The 18667-nt window shown below is 41.4% G+C and overlaps 1 protein-coding gene across 1 annotated transcript; it reads left to right on the top strand.

The window, feature by feature from the left end:
* Window positions 1–696: 696 nt before the first annotated feature.
* On the top strand, window positions 697–2768 carry LOC105924556 (trace amine-associated receptor 13c-like). Its single transcript, XM_036138906.1, has 2 exons — window positions 697–856; window positions 1092–2768. Exons 1-2 carry the CDS (start codon window positions 780–782, stop codon window positions 1897–1899), a joined length of 885 nt encoding a protein of 294 aa, XP_035994799.1. The 5' UTR covers window positions 697–779; the 3' UTR covers window positions 1900–2768.
* Window positions 2769–18667: the final 15899 nt, after the last annotated feature.

An 18667-nucleotide genomic window follows, 5' to 3' on the forward strand; every position in this document is an offset into this window, starting at 1 on the left:
CCTGAGGAGCTCTTTCATGTAAGGCACTGGCCACACTGTTTGTTGCATCCGGTGATGATAAAATGCTATTTATAATTGTGGCTGCTTGACCTATTCTTTCCTTACTTGCACACACACACACACACACACACACACACACACACACGCACACACACACACACACACACACACACACACACACACACGTATACCCTCTCATTCAGTGTAGTACCAGATCACACACACATAAGACAAATATTACATCTTAGTTTCATGAGTGTGCGTGACTGTGTCTACTGTGGTGTGTGCATGTTTTAGTAGTGTGTTTGAGAGGAAAATAGTTTTGTTGACAGTGTGTGTGTGTCTGCTGTAGTGTGTGCATGGATTTATTGGTGTGTGTGAGAGGAAAAAATGTTTCTGTCCTAAATGTCACCCCATACAGATCCACTGCTTGACAGGTTGCTACAGGAGATTCTTCTTGCATCCTGCATACAGCCATGCACAGCTCGTTAAAGAAACTCCAATAACATGAGTTAAACCAACATTTAATTTCCCATTGGGATTAGGAATGTATTTTTTTCTTAAATGTACTAAAAAAAAAGTAAATACACATTACAGTGATTATGTACTTGTACTTTTGAGAAGGGGTAAAAGAGAAAAAAAAGCTATGTGTCATTTGTATTGAGCAAAGGAGGTGTGGCAGCAATGCCTCACAGAGAACAAATAATCTCATATGAGGGAGGGTACAAAAATATTTGTTGTAAAACAGATGCTGTTCAGAGAGCTGCAGCTGTCCAAGGATGGAGAACCAATACAGAGCTGAGCTCTGTTTCCCACATCTCCTCAATGGCTCCTGCAGAAAGCCCATACTTCACTGGTCTGAAGCTGTTCTCCTGAACACTATTTTGTCCTTCATCTCACTAATCACTGCAGTGCTCAATATGCTCATCATCATCTCAGTCTCCCATTTCAGGCAGATATGAACTTCCTGGCATAACCTAAAGTTTAAATTTTAGAAATGTGAAGTGTAATTTTTGTGATCTGTATATTTTGGTATGTAGTGATGATACTGTACTTGATTTGTTACTGATGTTTCCTCTGTTTCCTTCCAGGCAGCTCCACACACCTACTAACATCCTCCTCCTCTCTCTGGCTGTGTCAGACTTTCTTGTTGGTCTCCTGCTGATGCCTTTAGAGATCTACCGAAAGACAGCTTGTTGGTTTTTTGGAGATATCATATGTGTTTTGTATTTTTATTTGACTGGTCACATATTATATGCTTCGATTGGGAACATTGTTCTCATTTCAGTTGATCGCTATATTGCCATTTGTGACCCTCTGCATTACCCCACCAGAATTTCTACAGCAAAAACAAAATGTTGTGTGTGTCTATGTTGGCTGTGGTACGCTTTCTATAGCATATTCTATGTGAAGGATGAGTTGATACAACCAGGAAGAGTGAGTTCCTGTGCTGGTGAATGCTCACTTATCATTCAATATGTAGTTGGAACTATTGATATAATTTTTAACTTTATATTCCCAGTTATCATTATCATAGTCCTCTATATGAGAGTGTTTGTGGTGGCTCTGTCTCAGGCTCGTGCAATGCGCTCTCACATTACATCTGTCACACTCCAACGTTCATTGAATGTCATAACAAAATCGGATTTGAAAGCAGCCAGGACTCTTGGTATTCTCGTTGTTGTATATCTTGTATGTTTCTGCCCATACTATTGCTACTCTCTCATTGGGGTTAATCTTACCAGTACATATGGCAGTTTTGTTGTCTTTTTGTTTTATTTTAATTCTTGTCTTAATCCATTAATCTATGCATTGTTTTACCCCTGGTTCCGTAAAGCTATCAGACATATTGTTACTCTACAGATACTACAGCCTGGCTCTTGTGAGGTAACACTGTAGTGTAGTCTGAGATTTCTTCAGTCCAAAAAGATTGGAAAGACACTTGCTTTTTATTGTAGTAAATACATATTTGTTTAAGATTTTTATTTTGGGATAAGCTTCATCAAAGTAATACAGATTTATTTTAGGAATGTACTTTAGTTTCTGTATTAAATATTTTTCTCCTGATTTAGTATGTCAGTACATTTTGAACATCCTTGTTGTAAATATGGGATAACTTATTTAGCACAGAATAATTTTCTTAATCTAAAAAAAACATACTGGTGAAAACAAAACATTCTTAAAAAGGTAACCTTTTATATTTTATATCAGCATTATGATCCAGTTTCCCAATGTTTGTGTGATGAAAGCACTATTACAACTGTAGACTGATGATTTGCAATTATATTGCTGAAGAAATGTAAAGCAACACCATGTAAGTTTTGGCTAGGTATTTGGTTAATTTGAAATATATTAAATTATTTTTCTGGTTTATACACAGTGCTTGCATGCATCGATGCTCCGTGCGGGCTGCCCTGAACAACTTGCCAATGTAACTCAAGAGGGTCTGATCCATCGCTAAATGGGTCACATGACCTAGAGCATCGCTTTAAGATAGGGTATACTCGACACATTGAACAGGGCGCGAGGGAGCGCTTGCCAAAAGGGACCCGATTCTGCTGTTCCCACCCCATGTGCTGTCACTGCACGAGATTGTGCACCCTTCAAGTTTTTGTAATTTGGTGCGGACCACACACACAAGTTTCAATCAAAATGGGACAATTCAATGGAGCTCTCGCTGAACAAGGTTTAAGGCTTGTTGAAAAAAGTTTAAATATAGGTTTCGGTTTGATGTTTATCTGTGACAGACTGGTGACCTGTCCAGGGTGTACCCCGCCTCTCGCCCATTGAATGCTTGAAATAGGCACCAACACCCCTCGTGACCCCACAAGGGATAGACGTGACGGAAAATGGATGGATGGATGGATGGGTTGATGTTTATTTCAGATAATGGATTTTTCACCATGTGCAATGCATGTATGGTTTATAATATCATAAAAGACTCAGTGATAGGGGTTAAACTATTTCTCTTCAGAAATAATTGAAGTTTAGCCGTATTTATATTATAGAATCATGATATAAAACTCACACAATAGCACAGATATCTTATTCTGAGAACTCCCAATCAAAGTGTTATTTGTTTTTGTACAAATACTGTTTTTTGAAAGGGAAAAAACTTGGTTATGCTTTTAAGTGATATACCCTGTGATTTCTGACAACCTAAAAGTTTGAATAACTACGATAAAACAATATTAGAATTGTCACAGGTTGTACTCATGTCCTTTTAATACACAATCAAAATATGTAAACAGTGATTGCAAGTGTCTCTCGTGAACGGTTATTTTAAACTTAGTTTTTTGCACAGATTTTGCTGTGCATTATGCAACTCAACACCTTACTTGTACATCCTATTAAAGTACAAAAACACTGCAATGACAATACACTTGTAAATGCATTTTCCGCTATTATTCCAATGACCTTGGATAGTGCAATCAACATATATAAATAGAAAATTATCCAAGGTAATGTAAAGCTTAGTGTGATGTGCAAGTTTGGTAGTGCAGCATGTAGAAGAGTTTTTAGGAAATAAAAAAAGAAAGTAAAAGCACAGGTGCAAAAGATTTCACAGTGTTATTCCTATGATCTTGGGTAGTGCAACATAAAAATAAAACTCTAATGACTTTATTTGAAATATAACTTAATGTTGTGAGTTATGCAGCATACTTCCTATGAAGTGTATATAAATAAACAAATGTAATTCAACTGAAACTGAAAGTTTTTCGTATGGGCTTGGATAGTGTAATCAACATATAAAAACAGACATTTCTCAAGTCGGTTGTATGATCATAAACCCAGGAGCAAATAGCAGTATAAGATAAATCTAAGACACAAATGGCTAGAAAAGGAAGCAAATCGCTATAGAAGTGTTATCGCAGATCCTTCCTCCCAGGAACTGGTAGACTTTATAACTATCAATTTCCCCCTAAAAAAGCTATATAGGTGTTTAAATCCCTGCTACTTTTGCAATGTTTTAATGCTTGTAAATAGCCTGTTGCTATTTTTATGCATAAATATACATGTGCATTTTGCATACATTTTTAAATGCCCCTTAGTTTCACAATTATTGGCTAAATTGTGTGAATGGAGTTTAAGTGCTAGATTCCCTTAAAAGAAAGGTGAGAAGCATAAGCTAACAAAAAAATCTAGTAATTCCTTAAAAGGTAAAGCCTAGCGCAAACGCTAGTAATTCCTAAAGAAAGGTAAGCAGTTGCTACAGAGCTCGTAATTCCTAAAGCTTTAGCGTTCTTAACGCTGAAAGAATAGTGTTGTCATAAGCCACATGTTGAACTGTCAGTATGGGGTAAGATAGCTTCCTAAATAGACTTGTACATAAAAGGATAGTTGTGTCCATATCAGTCAGAAGTTGTGCATAACAAACATTTGTAAACTCATAATAATTTAAATCGCATTCAAAAGATACAACATACAGTTTAAATAGTTACAACTTCAATAACTAATAAATACAAATTTCAAGTTTAAATTTGTGCTTTAATCTTTATGAACACAAACAGCAGCGGCTGCTTGAGAATACAGATTTTTTCTTTGAGAATACGAATTCACAACAGTGGTCTGACGTCACGGTTTCCAAGGCTGCTTAATGGAGCACAGAGTGCGAAGATAGGAGCCGCGCGTGCGTTCTTCAGACTGACCGTCTCAGAATGCAACGCGGCCGCAGCTTGATTCCAGACAGCGCAAACAGAGATCACAGTGGTAAGTTAAACACTCCCTTTTCTGCTGCTGTTTTTCAAAAGTACGTTTTCAGATAGTCTGGGGCGAGAACATTATACTTTTAAGCTTCCCTATGTGGCCTGTTTACAGAGTTAGTGAGTAATATTAATAAAAAGTCCAACGTTGTGCGTCTGTGCCAACTGCTAGGTTTTTTAAGATTGACAGCCTATTTCCTACTTTTATCTTTAAAAAAACAACATTGAGGATGGTATTAAACATGCGATCACGTTGAAATTGTGACTATTTATCTGTAAATAATTAAAATGAAAACATAATTTGTATATATTAGTAACAGTAAAGGGAGTAGAGTTAAGCTACTTTGTTGCACCTACCAACCTTCACAGCATTGTTCATTAAGGAAAAGTTATTTCTGTCTGCCCACCTTTACAGTGATTACAGTTAGTTCAGTTAATTCTTTCAGTGAAATGGTAGAAATACCAGAGAAGGGAAACCATTTGTTACATTTGACCCTTTCTTTCTTGAGAACTATAATAATCTGCATGTTAACCACATATAGTTTTATGGTGTGAAAAGGTGAGAATTGAAAAAACAATTATGGTAACATTTGGCATTTTTTATTTACAGGAAGAAAAAGAAACAAAATATGTGAGGATAAACACTTCTGTGCCAATCCTCCAAATATGTTTTAATGAAGGGGACCTGAAACCAGCCTTCTAGCTAAACAGGGCCACCATCGTCCTCCTCCTTCAGCTGCTGCCCATCCAGAAGGTCCATGGATGGCCACAGGAGATAGAGGTGATGGTGACCCTCTACTGGCTGGTCTGCGGTGCATCCTATAGGGAAAAGCCTGCCAGTAAGATCTCTTACCTTCTTGTCCTTAAATAGAGCCAGCAATGACACACAATTGATACATAGATTATATAAATTGGATAGAAGATTAAGACATATTAGCATATTACCTAAATTACAAGTTAATTTTATATTTGGTAGAGGTCTAGTGGAGGCACGCTACAACAGACACCACGCCAAGGCTGATAAACATCATTGAGCGTGCCTTTGGTGGTCTGAAGACACGGTGGCGTTCCATCTTCTTAAAGGTGCTGGAGGTCCGCCTGACGTTTGCCCCAAAAGTAATTGCTACCTGCTGCATCATCCACAATATTAGTATAGAGGCAGGGGACCAGCTAGACGTGGAGGATGAGGAGGTTGACCCAGAGGAGGATGACCATCCGGCAGCTGAAGACAGGGAGCGGCTCCAGCTGGCTGCATGTTTAAGTAAACATGAATACATCTAACCTAATGTAGATCAGTTCTAGTCATGTCCCCATGCTGCTTCATTTCATTTTTTTTCACCACCTGTAAAAATACATAAAATAATTAATGAATTAATTTCCATTCCAACTATTCCAACTTTTTAATTGTATGTTTGTAGGTGTTTTCTATTTGTATAAGATGTTAATAGAAGTTATTTCTTTGTTTTAAACCACGTTAGTAACTGTTAATTTGTTAAATATGTTACACCTTCATTCTGTTCCAAAGTTAAAACATTTGTCTAAAATAAATATGTTTTTTTTCATATATTGTTACTATTGTTTTCTTTCCCTCTTTCTCTTCTCAATTCTTTGTATCCTCACTCAGAGTAAACTCACTTAGGAAAAACATTTATAGAATTTATTTATTTATAGATTTTATATTAGGGCTGGACAATATAGAAAAAAAACATATTGATAAAAAAATGCATATTGATGGATAGATAATTATCAAAAAGATTTAAAACCTGGCTGTTATAATATTGCTAAATGACTTAATTTTAATATATCACACACAAACACTCAATCCCAAATAAATTCTTATTTACCCAACATTTTTAACCATAACTGATTTTTTCAAAACAAAAATAACTCAACTTAAGAGACCTGGGTGATGTTATTAAAAACTGACAAAGAATAAACTAAAGTGACCGGCGTTGTTAGGAAGCGCTGTTAGAGAAAAACTTGCAGCCCGGTACTTTATGTCACGGATCAAGAGTGGCAAGTAGTTGTTTGAAGCCAGGTTTTTCAGCTGCAGACAACAGCAGCATATCCCCTCACTATGAAGCATGTTACTGCATGCGTGATGTCCTTACGCTGCTTGGATGCTTTGTCATTTTATCACAAACAAGGGAGCCCAGTTTAGCTGCTATACCTGCTTTGTTTTGGAAGAACTTCCAGAAGATTCCTAAGAAGACGACGCAGAGCCGCGCGGGGCTAAAACGGCTCGCGCTGCTGCAGTAGTGAGCGGCTTATCGGCTTACCAGACTTTGTTTTTACCGGTACCTTGCAAATTTTACAGTTGTGGTTTATTTTACACTGTGGTTTATTTCTGTCAGGCTGGCGAACTAGTAAAACCCCGCTGCTCCTTGCTGCAGCGGGGTTCGCGATCTGAAAACGTACTTTTGAAGAACAACAGCAGCAGAAAAGGGAGTGTTTAACTTACCACTGTGATCTCTGCGCTGTCTTCTTTTTCTTCTTCTTCTTCTTCTTCTTCTTCTTCTTCTTCTTCGTGTGGGAGGAGTGTGAGTGAAGGAGCGGAAGAGAGAGCGAGTGAGAAAACTCTGTTTTGAGTGGTTTTTCTTACTTTTTTCTGTCCTTTTTCACTGGGTGAGTGTATATATTGTGTATATAGTTGTTTTATTTTGGTGTTAGGGTTTTGGTGGGGTTTGTAGGGTTTGGTGGCCGTCGGGTTTTGCCCGGCGGCAGGTCGGCGTCTTGAACGCCATGGTGGCGGGTGGTGGTTCTGGCGTCTTCTCCGCGCTGACACGGAGGAACGGCATCAAGGTGGGTGCCGGGTCTCCGTGCAGCGTGGAGGACGTTTGTTTGGCAGTGGGTGAGGTTATTGGACATGGATCCATCAAGTCCGCGGCTCGAATGAACGGAGCCGCTGTATTGTTTGTTGAGCGGGTTGAGCAGGCGAACCTGTTGGTCGAGTCGGGCATTTCTGTGAACGGCTCGTTCCTTCAGGTGTCGCCGCTCACGCAGCCCGCTACCAGGGTGATTTTATCGAATGTCCCTCCGTTCATTAGTGACGAGTTTCCTCGTTAAAGAGCTCTCTCGTCACGGAAAGGTGGTTTCCCCCGTTAAAAAGATTCTGTCGGGGTGTAAATCACCTTTGCTGAAGCATGTTGTCTCCCACCGGAGACAACTCTTCATGATCCTCAACAACCGTGACGAGGAGCTAAACCTGCGTTTCCGGGTGAGAGTGGACGAATTTGACTACTGTCTTGTTCGCCACCTCATCCGGCATGAAGTGCTTCGGCTGTGGACAGGAGGGACATTTGATAAAATCGTGCCCAAACAGAGCCGGGGCGGCTCCGTCGAGCTCCGCGGAGCAGCAGCCTGCGGCAGCCGGGGAGCAGGTGGGTGTGTCCGGCGAGGCTGGAGCTCCTGCCGCGGTGGAGGAGTCTGGCGCTGCGGGGAACTCCAGCGTAACCGCGGAGGAAGCCGTGGCGTTGGCTCCGGTCGCTGGAGACCAGGCAGGAGAGTTTAGTGGAGGAGAAAAACGTGGATGAAACATCTGATCCACAAAGGAGTGATTGTGTGGTGAGTGAGGGCAGCACGGTGGTGTGTGGTGGTGGGGAAACTTGTGTGACTGGTGAGGAAGTGGAGAATCAGGGTGAGATGGAGCAGGATGGCGTGTGTGAAGAGCAGGAGGGTGTGACTGGTGTGTGTGGAGAGCAGGGAGGGAAAGGTGAGGTGGTGGCAGGTGGAGGGGAGGTGAGTGTGGAGGAGCATGTGGTGGCTCCTGTGGAGGAGTCTGTGGGGGAGCCTGTGGTAGCTCCTGTGGAGGAGAAAGGCGAGGGAGAGCAGGTGATGGAGCAGGAGGCGCCTATGAATTTAAAAAGGCGCAGTAAGAGAAAAAATGTGATGACTGCTGTTCAGAGCAGTAAACAGGTCAGCAAGCTGGCCACAGAGAGAAAAGATGTGTCAGACAGCAGCGACAGTGAGGGTGAGCTGTCTGACAGCAGTGAGGTGTCTCTGTCACAGGGTAGCAGTGCAGAGGCACGTTATCCTGTTGAATCTTTTAATCATTTTCTCCAAGAAACAAAAGGATTAAGAGGGATAAAAGTAGAAAAATATTTTCCCAATTTAAAAATATTTTATTTCTCTGCGAGATATTATATTAGAAGAAAAGAAGAGTCTGGGTTTTCTGATCAGGAGGTTTTTAGACTGAAGAAAATTATGGGAAAAGTGAGAAAACAATTTTGAATAGAATGATGAGCACTAACTTATTATTTTTATTGTGCGTATTTTATTGTGGTGTTGTTTTTAGCCTTTTACCCAACATGGATAATTTTAAAATAGCTTCTTTAAATGTTAATGGAGCTAGGGAGGCTGTTAAACGCACCATGATTTATGAAATAGCAAAACAGAAAAGAATTAGTGTTTTATTTTTACAAGAGACGCACAGTGATCTTAACAATGAAGCAGACTGGCGCAAGGAATGGAAGGGAGAAGCTTTTTTTAGCCACGGCACCTCCCAGAGTTCTGGGGTGGGCCTCCTCTTTTCCTCAGCTTTCACCCCAAACTCTTTTAATGTAGAAAGTATCGTCCAGGGAAGGTGTCTTTTAGTAAAAGCTCAGTTTGATCATTTTAACGTAGTTTTTATCAATATTTATGCTCCTAACGTCGGTGCAGAGAGGAAGCGTTTTTTAGAGAAAATTGGGGAGAGGTTGGGAGATTGCGGGTTTGATGATTATGTTTTTTTAGGTGGGGATTTTAATTGTACAGAAAACGAATTGTTAGACCGGAATCATAAAGAGCCTCACCAAGCTTCCCAGCAAGCCATGCAGAAGCTTGTCTCGTCTCACGGCCTGGTGGACGTGTGGAGGAGGATGCACACAGGCTCCAGACAGTACACTTGGTCCCACAGTAAAGAAAACCGCCTCTCGTTAGCACGTATTGACCGTTTTTATTGTTTTAAATATCATTTTAATGTGTTTAAAGCATGTCAGATTTTACCAGTAGCTTTTACAGACCACTCTTTGCTTTTAGGGAATGTTTTTATAACAAACATTTTACCTAAAAGCGCCTACTGGCATTTTAATCTGGCTTTAACTCATGATCGTAGTTTTAGAGAAGCTTTAAGTTATTTTTGGGACTGTTTTTAGACAAAGAAAGGGTGATTTTACTTGTCTAAGGCAGTGGTGGGACCATGGAAAAGTTCAAATAAAACAACTTTGTCAACAGCATACTCTTAATGTCACTCGTGACGTCACCAGATCTATCAGAGATCTGGAGATGAATATAGTGGAACTAGAACATTTAAGTGAGTCCACAGGAAATCGAGAGCATATTGAAGCTCTCAAATCCAAAAGGCTAGTTTTAGCCAACCTGCTGGAGTCTAAAGTCCAAGGCGTGTTGGTCAGGTCTCGGGTTCAGAACATCACAGAGATGGATGCTCCCTCTAGCTTCTTCTTCAGCTTGGAGAGGAAACGCGGGCAGAGGAAGGTGATCCATTCTCTACTATCTGACACAGGGCAGCAGGTAAGTGAACCGGGCCAGATCAGGAGGAGGGCTGTTGAGTTTTACTCCTCTCTGTTTGAGAGTGAGTATAAGGAGAATGAGGAGCTTGTTTGGGGAGTTCTGTGGTGGGCTGCCCCAGGTCTCTGAGGAGACCAATGTACAAGCTGGAGCGCCCCCTGGGGGTACAAGAGCTCCATACAGCCCTCCTGAATATGCAGGGCCAGAAGGCCCCAGGCATCGATGGTCTTACAGTAGAGTTTTTCAAAGCCTACTGGGACATCCTGGCGGAAGACCTACTGGAGGTCTATAATGAGAGTTTGGCCGCTGGTTCACTCCCGCTTTCGTGCCGCAGGGCAGTCATCACCCTCCTGCCCAAGAAAGGGAACCTGCAGGACATTAAGAACTGGCGCCCTGTGTCTCTCCTCTGCACCGACTACAAGATCCTCTCCAAAGCCTTGGCAACGCGGCTGAGAGAAGCTATGGAGCAGGTCATCCACCGGGACCAGACCTACTGCGTCCCCGGCAGGTCCATGGTAGATAACGTCTACCTAATTCGGGATGTTTTGGAGGTCTCCAGTTCATTGGGTTTAAGAACGGGCTTGATCGCATTAGATCAAGAAAAGGCGTTTGATCGCGTCGAACACGGCTTCCTGTGGAAAACTATGGAGAGGTTTGGGTTCGCCGCTGGTCTGATCGCCAAGATCCAGGTGATGTACAGTGGCATTGAGAGTATGCTAAAGATTAACGGTGGTCTGTGTGCTCCTTTTAGGGTGCGTAGAGGTGTTCGCCAAGGCTGCGCCATGTCCGGGATGCTCTACGCGCTCTCCCTGGAACCCCTGCTTCAAAAGATACGTTCTACTGTTCATGGTTTGGTTTTACCTGGTTTTAATAGTAGAGTGGTTTTATCTGCCTATGCTGATGACGTTGTTGTTTTTACTAAAAACCAGCAAGATGTCGACGTACTGAACGAGATAACAACTAAGTTCTCTGTTTTATCTTCTGCGAGGGTGAACTGGGGAAAAAGTGAAGCCCTGGCAGTGGGCGAATGGCGTGAAGGGCTCCCGGTTCTCCCTCAGGGACTTTTATGGAAAAAAGATGGTTTTAAATATCTCGGTCTGTTTTTAGGCAATGAAAACATTGAAAAAAAGAACTGGGAAAACATGGAACAGAAAATAGAATGTAAATTAGAAAAGTGGAGATGGCTACACTCCCACATGTCATACAGGGGAAGGGTTTTGGTTTTAAATAACCTTGTAGCATCTCAGCTGTGGCACAAACTTTCCTGTTTAGACCCACCGTCTGGTTTGTTGGCCAACATACAAGCAAAAATGGTCAACTTTTTTTGGAACGGGTTTCATTGGGTGCCACAGTCTGTGTTGTTTTTACCCAGAGAAGAGGGGGGCCAGGGCCTTGTCCACTTAGCCGGGAGAACAGTGGCTTTTAGATTACGTTTTGTACAGAAATACCTGGCAGGGCCCTCTGACTTAGTGTGGAGGGACGTGGCCAGCTGCATTTTAGAGGTGTAAATAACCTGGGGCTGGATGCGGCTCTGTTTTTAACTGATTTAAATCTTTTAAAGTTAAGGGGATTACCGAGGTTTTATCAGGGTGTTTTTAAATCATGTACCCTGTTCAATTTAAAGCCATCCCAAACGACTAACTCTCTGCACTGGCTTTTACAGGAGCCTTTAATCTGTGGGTCCAGGCTGGACGTGTGTGACGGCGCTGGACCAGGGCTGTCGGAGGCGCTGCGCCGGTCAAAGATAACAACCGTGAAGACAGCTGGTGGAGACTGCAGGACCGTCCCTCTCCAACGTCGAGGCCATGGGTTCCGTGATGGGGGTACGGTCTGCCAGGCTGGTGCGGCGCTTCCTGGACCTCCTGAGGGGAAAGATGTCGGCCAAGGAGAGGAGCCTCCTCCGTGACTACTGTGAGAGACAGAGCCAGCCAGACCCGATGGACTCCTTTCCTGGCCTGATCCTGGATCCTGGGTTCCCGGAGAGAAGTGGACCTCTGCTCTCCAGCCTGGACCCACAGAAGATGGTTTTATCCACTATGGATCAGAAAAACTGTTTATAGAGTTTGCTCCAAAGCCATAAATCGAAGACACTTCGAGAACCACGCAGTCTGTGTATGGACTGATAGACTTGCTGGTAGAGCACCCCAGTGGAGGACTTTATATAAGCCTCCAATTAAAAAGAGAACTGGTGATCTCCAATGGAGGATTTTACACGGTGCCATCGCCACAAACTCTTTTTTATCCGTTATTAATCGGGCTGTTTTAAATGAGTGTCCTTTCTGCAGTCTGTCTGAGAACGTTTTTCATGTTTTTATGGACTGTAACAGACTAAAGACCATTTTTAGCCTTTTAACAAATGTTTTTAGTCTTTTTGGCACTGTTTTTACTACTTCTTTATTTATTGGAGGAGTGTGCCAAAATAAAAATAATAAGGCAAAGGCCAGACTTTTAAACTTCTTAATCAGTGAGGCGAAGATGGCTATTTATTTGTCCCGTAGAGACAGACTGCAGGGAGGACCTCACCTTGATGCTGTGGCTCTGTGGAGGTGCAACGTTAAAGCTAGAATTAGGCTGGAGTTTTACTTCCACAGAGTCACGCAGAACATGGAGGATTTTATGCAGTTGTGGGGTTTTAAAAAGATTTTATGTGAAGTGTCTGAAGGAAAAGAACTTCAATTTAACAAGCTTCTTATGTAAGAATTTTATGTAAATGACATTTGGTTTTAACTCAATTGTTTAATTGTTTGGCCTTTTGTAATTAAAGTTTTGTTAAAAGTCAAAAGTCTTCTTCTTCTTCTTCTTCTCTTTTTTTAATGGCGGTTGGAAAACAACTTATAGGTGCATTATCGCCACCTTCCAGAATGGAGTATGGATCAGACACTCTGCGCTGTCTGGAATCAAGCTGCGGCCGTGTTGCATTCTGAGACGGTCAGTCTGAAGAACGCATGCGCGGCTCCTATCTTCGCACTCTGTGCTCCATTAACCAGCCTTGGAAACCGTGACGTCAGACCACTGTTGTGAATTCGTATTCTCAAAGAAAAAATCCGTATTCTCAAGCAGCCGCTGCTGTTTGTGTTCATAAAGAGTAAAGCACAAATTTAAACTTGAAATTTGTATTTATTAGTTATTGAAGTTGTAACTATTTAAACTGTATGTTGTCTTTTGAATACGATTTAAATATTATGAGTTTACAAATGTTTGTTATGCACAACTTCTGACTAATATGGACACAACTATCCTTTTATGTACAAGTCTATTTAGGAAGCTATCTTACCCCATATGTCAACCTGTGTAGCTGTTTCTACACACACAAATAAGTATTTGCAAAATGTATGTTTAAACATAAATGCCTTGCTAAGCGTGCACCAACTGGATCTTATGTTATTCTGAAAGTTTTGTCATAACTTGTTTGCACAGTGCGCTGTGCTGGATGATCTTCACAATCACCCTGTAAATTAGCCCAATGGTTTAGAGATAACTGAATTCTTCTCAACTCAAGTGGCATTTCTTCCATTTCTACCTGTAATCCTGCCTTTGGAGTTGTTTGTTGTGCATAATCTCAAATCCTGAAACTGGATGTTGTTTAACTTTTTTAGAGATGAACTTGATGCAGATCCATATACCACACAACCATAATCCAGTAGGCTACTGATCTAATTAATCCACAGTAAATTGCCTTCAACGCTTTTCTGTCAGCCCCCCAGTCACTTCCCACCAAACATCTCATAGTATTTAACAACTTCCTACATTTGTCTTGTATTTTCTGGATATGTGCACTCCATGTTATTCCCTCATCAAACCATAACCCCAAAAACATAAAATGTTTTACTCTTTCTAATTCTTGATTATACAGCTTTAGTTTTACCTCTGTACCAATTATTTTCTTTGTAAAGAACATATACCCCCCGTTTACACTACTCTTTTTTAACCGAGCCAAGACCAGTCCGAGCTCGGTAACTGAGATAACTCTCAAGTGTAAACGGTAAGCAGCCTGAACTGAACCGAGCTAGACATAACCGGACCGCACTAAATGCTGACCAGTTCCTGGGGTGGTCTCGGCCTGTTTTTTATTTATTTTTTGGCCCGGTTATCTGATAACAAGAGCGTGAGCAGACCGCGTCATCCCTTACAGTCAGCTGACTGTCCGCGGTTTTTCCGGTGTGTCTGGCTGCACGTCCCGATTCACACTCCATTCAGACAAATTTCAGACATTCATAAAGATACTAGCTTCCTTACCGTGCCACACGGTTTTCACTGATAATTCTGCTTAGCAATGTGATGAACCTCAACGTCTGTCGTTGTTTCCTCCGTCTGTAAATCCTTATTAGACGTTTGTTTGTCTCATCCACTTCCCAAAAGCCTACTCTCTCAAGTAAATTCACCAATGTTTGCCTTCTTCCGCCGATTCTCCGCAAACATCGAAACATCACAATATCAACCATAACATCCTGATGTTACGGGCGCCGGCGTTTTGTTTTGTTTGGCTCCGCCTTCAGTCCCAGAGAGCAGCAGTACCGCAGATCATCACTAGGAGGCGAGGAAACCAAGGAACTGAGATAAGCTTGGTGTGTAAACAGTGGCTTGATCCTGGATCTGGGTTCCGGACTGAGAAGTGGCATGGATCTGCTCTCCAGCCTGGACCCACAGGGATGGTTTTTTAATCCACTGAGGACCACAAAAACTCCTCTATTTCTGTTTGCTCCAAGTTTTAAATCGAAGACATTTCGATTTCTTTCGCAGTCTGTGTATGGACTGATAGACTTGCTGGTAGAGCACCCCAGTGGAGGACTTTATATAAGCCTCCAATTAAAAAGAGAACTGGTGATCTCCAATGGAGGATTTTACACTGGTTGCCATCGCCACAAACTCTTTTTTATCCGTTATTAATCGGGCTGTTTTAAATGAGTGTCCTTTCTGCAGTCTGTCTGAGAACGTTTTTCATGTTTTTATGGACTGTAACAGACTAAAGACCATTTTTAGCCTTTTAACAAATGTTTTTAGTCTCTTTGGCACTGTTTTTACTACCTCTTTATTTATTGGAGGAGTGTGCCAAAATAAAAGTAATAAGGCAAAGGCCAGACTTTTAAACTTTTTAATCAGCGAGGCGAAGATGGCTATTTATTTGTCCCGTAGAGACAGACTGCAGGGAGGACCTCACCTTGATGCTGTGGCTCTGTGGAAGTGCAACGTTAAAGCCAGAATTAGGCTGGAGTTTCACTTCCACAGAGCCACGCAGAACATGGAGGATTTTATGCAGTTGTGGGGTTTTAAAAAGATTTTATGTGAAGTGTCTGAAAGAAAAGAACTTCAATTTAACAAGCTTCTTATTTAAGAATTTTATGTAAATGACACTTGGTTTTAACTCAATTGTTTAATTGTCTGGCGTTTTGTAATTAAAGTTTTGTTAAAAGTCAAAAAAAAGTCTTCTTCTTCTCTTTTTTTAATGGCGGTTGGAAAACAACTTATAGGTGCATTATCGCCACCTTCCAGAATGGAGTATGGATCAGACACTCTGCGCTGTCTGGAATCAAGCTGCGGCCGTGTTGCATTCTGAGACGGTCAGTCTGAAGAACGCATGCGCGGCTCCTATCTTCGCACTCTGTGCTCCATTAACCAGCCTTGGAAACCGTGACGTCAGACCACTGTTGTGAATTCGTATTCTCAAAGAAAAAATCCGTATTCTCAAGCAGCCGCTGCTGTTTGTGTTCATAAAGAGTAAAGCACAAATTTAAACTTGAAATTTGTATTTATTAGTTATTGAAGTTGTAACTATTTAAACTGTATGTTGTCTTTTGAATACGATTTAAATATTATGAGTTTACAAATGTTTGTTATGCACAACTTCTGACTAATATGGACACAACTATCCTTTTATGTACAAGTCTATTTAGGAAGCTATCTTACCCCATATGTCAACCTGTGTAGCTGTTTCTACACACACAAATAAGTATTTGCAAAATGTATGTTTAAACATAAATGCCTTGCTAAGCGTGCACCAACTGGATCTTATGTTATTCTGAAAGTTTTGTCATAACTTGTTTGCACAGTGCGCTGTGCTGGATGATCTTCAAAATCACCCTGTAAATTAGCCCAATGGTTTAGAGATAACTGAATTCTTCTCAACTCAAGTGGCATTTCTTCCATTTCTACCTGTAATCCTGCCTTTGGAGTTGTTTGTTGTGCATAATCTCAAATCCTGAAACTGGATGTTGTTTAACTTTTTTAGAGATGAACTTGATGCAGATCCATATACCACACAACCATAATCCAGTAGGCTACTGATCTAATTAATCCACAGTAAATTGCCTTCAACGCTTTTCTGTCAGCCCCCCAGTCACTTCCCACCAAACATCTCATAGTATTTAACAACTTCCTACATTTGTCTTGTATTTTCTGGATATGTGCACTCCATGTTATTCCCTCATCAAACCATAACCCCAAAAACATAAAATGTTTTACTCTTTCTAATTCTTGATTATACAGCTTTAGTTTTACCTCTGTACCAATTATTTTCTTTGTAAAGAACATATACCCCGTTTACACTACTCTTTTTTAACCGAGCCAAGACCAGTCCGAGCTCGGTAACTGAGATAACTCTCAAGTGTAAACGGTAAGCAGCCTGAACTGAACCGAGCTAGACATAACCGGACCGCACTAAATGCTGACCAGTTCCTGGGGTGGTCTCGGCCTGTTTTTTATTTATTTTTTGGCCCGGTTATCTGATAACAAGAGCGTGAGCAGACCGCGTCATCCCTTACAGTCAGCTGACTGTCCGCGGTTTTTCCGGTGTGTCTGGCTGCCCGTCCCGATTCACACTCCATTCAGACAAATTTCAGACATTCATAAAGATACTAGCTTCCTTACCGTGCCACACGGTTTTCACTGATAATTCTGCTTAGCAATGTGATGAACCTCAACGTCTGTCATTGTTTCCTCCGTCTGTAAATCATTATTAGACGTTTGTTTGTCTCATCCACTTCCCAAAAGCCTACTCTCTCAAGTAAATTCACCAATGTTTGCCTTCTTCCGCCGATTCTCCGCAAACATCGAAACATCACAATATCAACCATAACATCCTGAATGTTACGGGCGCCGGCGTTTTGTTTTGTTTGGCTCCGCCTTCAGTCCCAGAGAGCAGCAGTACCGCAGATCATCACTAGGAGGCAAGGAAACCAAGGAACTGAGATAAGCTTGGTGTGTAAACAGTCGGCTTGGTTAGGTGATCCAAGCTCGGACTGGTCTTGGCATGGATCGTTTTAACAAGGGTAGTGTAAATGGGGCTATTGTCTTTGTTTTATCTACTGAGAATTTAAAACCCCATTTATATGACCACTCCTCTATTTCTGTAATAGCATCCTGTAGCTTTTTAACAATAAATTTCAGATTTCTTTCCCTTCTCCAAATTGCCCCATCGTCCGCAAAAAGAGAAAACCCCATCCCATTTCCTAGTTCCCTTATAACATCATTAATAAATATATAGAAAAATAAAGGACTCAGTATGCTCCCTTGAGGTTCCCCAAGGGTCCATCCTGGGTCCCCTCCTCTTCAATATCTACATGCTCCCTCTAGCTCAGATAATAAAAAATAACAACATCAGCTACCACTATGTAGACGACTCACAGCTTTACATCACCATGTCACCAGGTAACTATAAACCAGTTCAGGCACTGAGTAAATGCCTAGAAGAAATCAATGCCTGGATGTGTCAAAACTTTCTTTAATTGAACAAAAATAAAACTGAAGTAATAATCTTTGGACCAATAGAGGAGAGATCAAAAGTTAGCACACAGCTTCAGTCGCTTCAGCTAGGAACCACTGATCAGACCCGAAATCTGGGTGTAGTGATGGACTCAGACCTGAACCTTCAAAAGCATCTAAAGACAATTACAAGGTTGGCTTTCTATCACTTGAGGAACATTTCCAGGATTAAAGGACTAATGTCTCAGCAGGATCTGGAAAAACTAATTCATGCGTTTATTTTTAGTAGAATTGATTACTGCAACGGTGTTTTCACAGGTCTGCCGAAAAAGTGGATCAGACAGCTGCAGCTGATCCAGAACGCTGCTGCCCACGTCCTCACTAAGACTAAGAAAATAGAGCACACAACCCCAGTTCTAAAATCATTACACTGGCTCCCTGTATGTCAGAGAATAGACTTTAAAATACTTCTGTTAGTCTATAAATCCCTAAATGGCTTAGCACCTAAATACATCACAGACTCTTCAAACCTACTGTTTCATATTTCTCTAGATTTAATCCTACTACTGTCACAATAGGATAATGGTCACTTCCTACTATTGTTTCCCTGACCACTTCCCAAGTGCAAATACCTTTCTCACAACCCTTTTCCGCACAAACCCACTTCCTTCATCTGAACTGTTATCTTCCAAACTACGTTTACTTCTTTGACTCAACATGTATCATCCGTCTCCTCTCCTATCCCCCCCCCCCCCCCCGCC

The sequence above is a fragment of the Fundulus heteroclitus genome, chromosome 7, assembly GCF_011125445.2.
Source record: "Fundulus heteroclitus isolate FHET01 chromosome 7, MU-UCD_Fhet_4.1, whole genome shotgun sequence".
NCBI lineage: Eukaryota > Metazoa > Chordata > Actinopteri > Cyprinodontiformes > Fundulidae > Fundulus > Fundulus heteroclitus.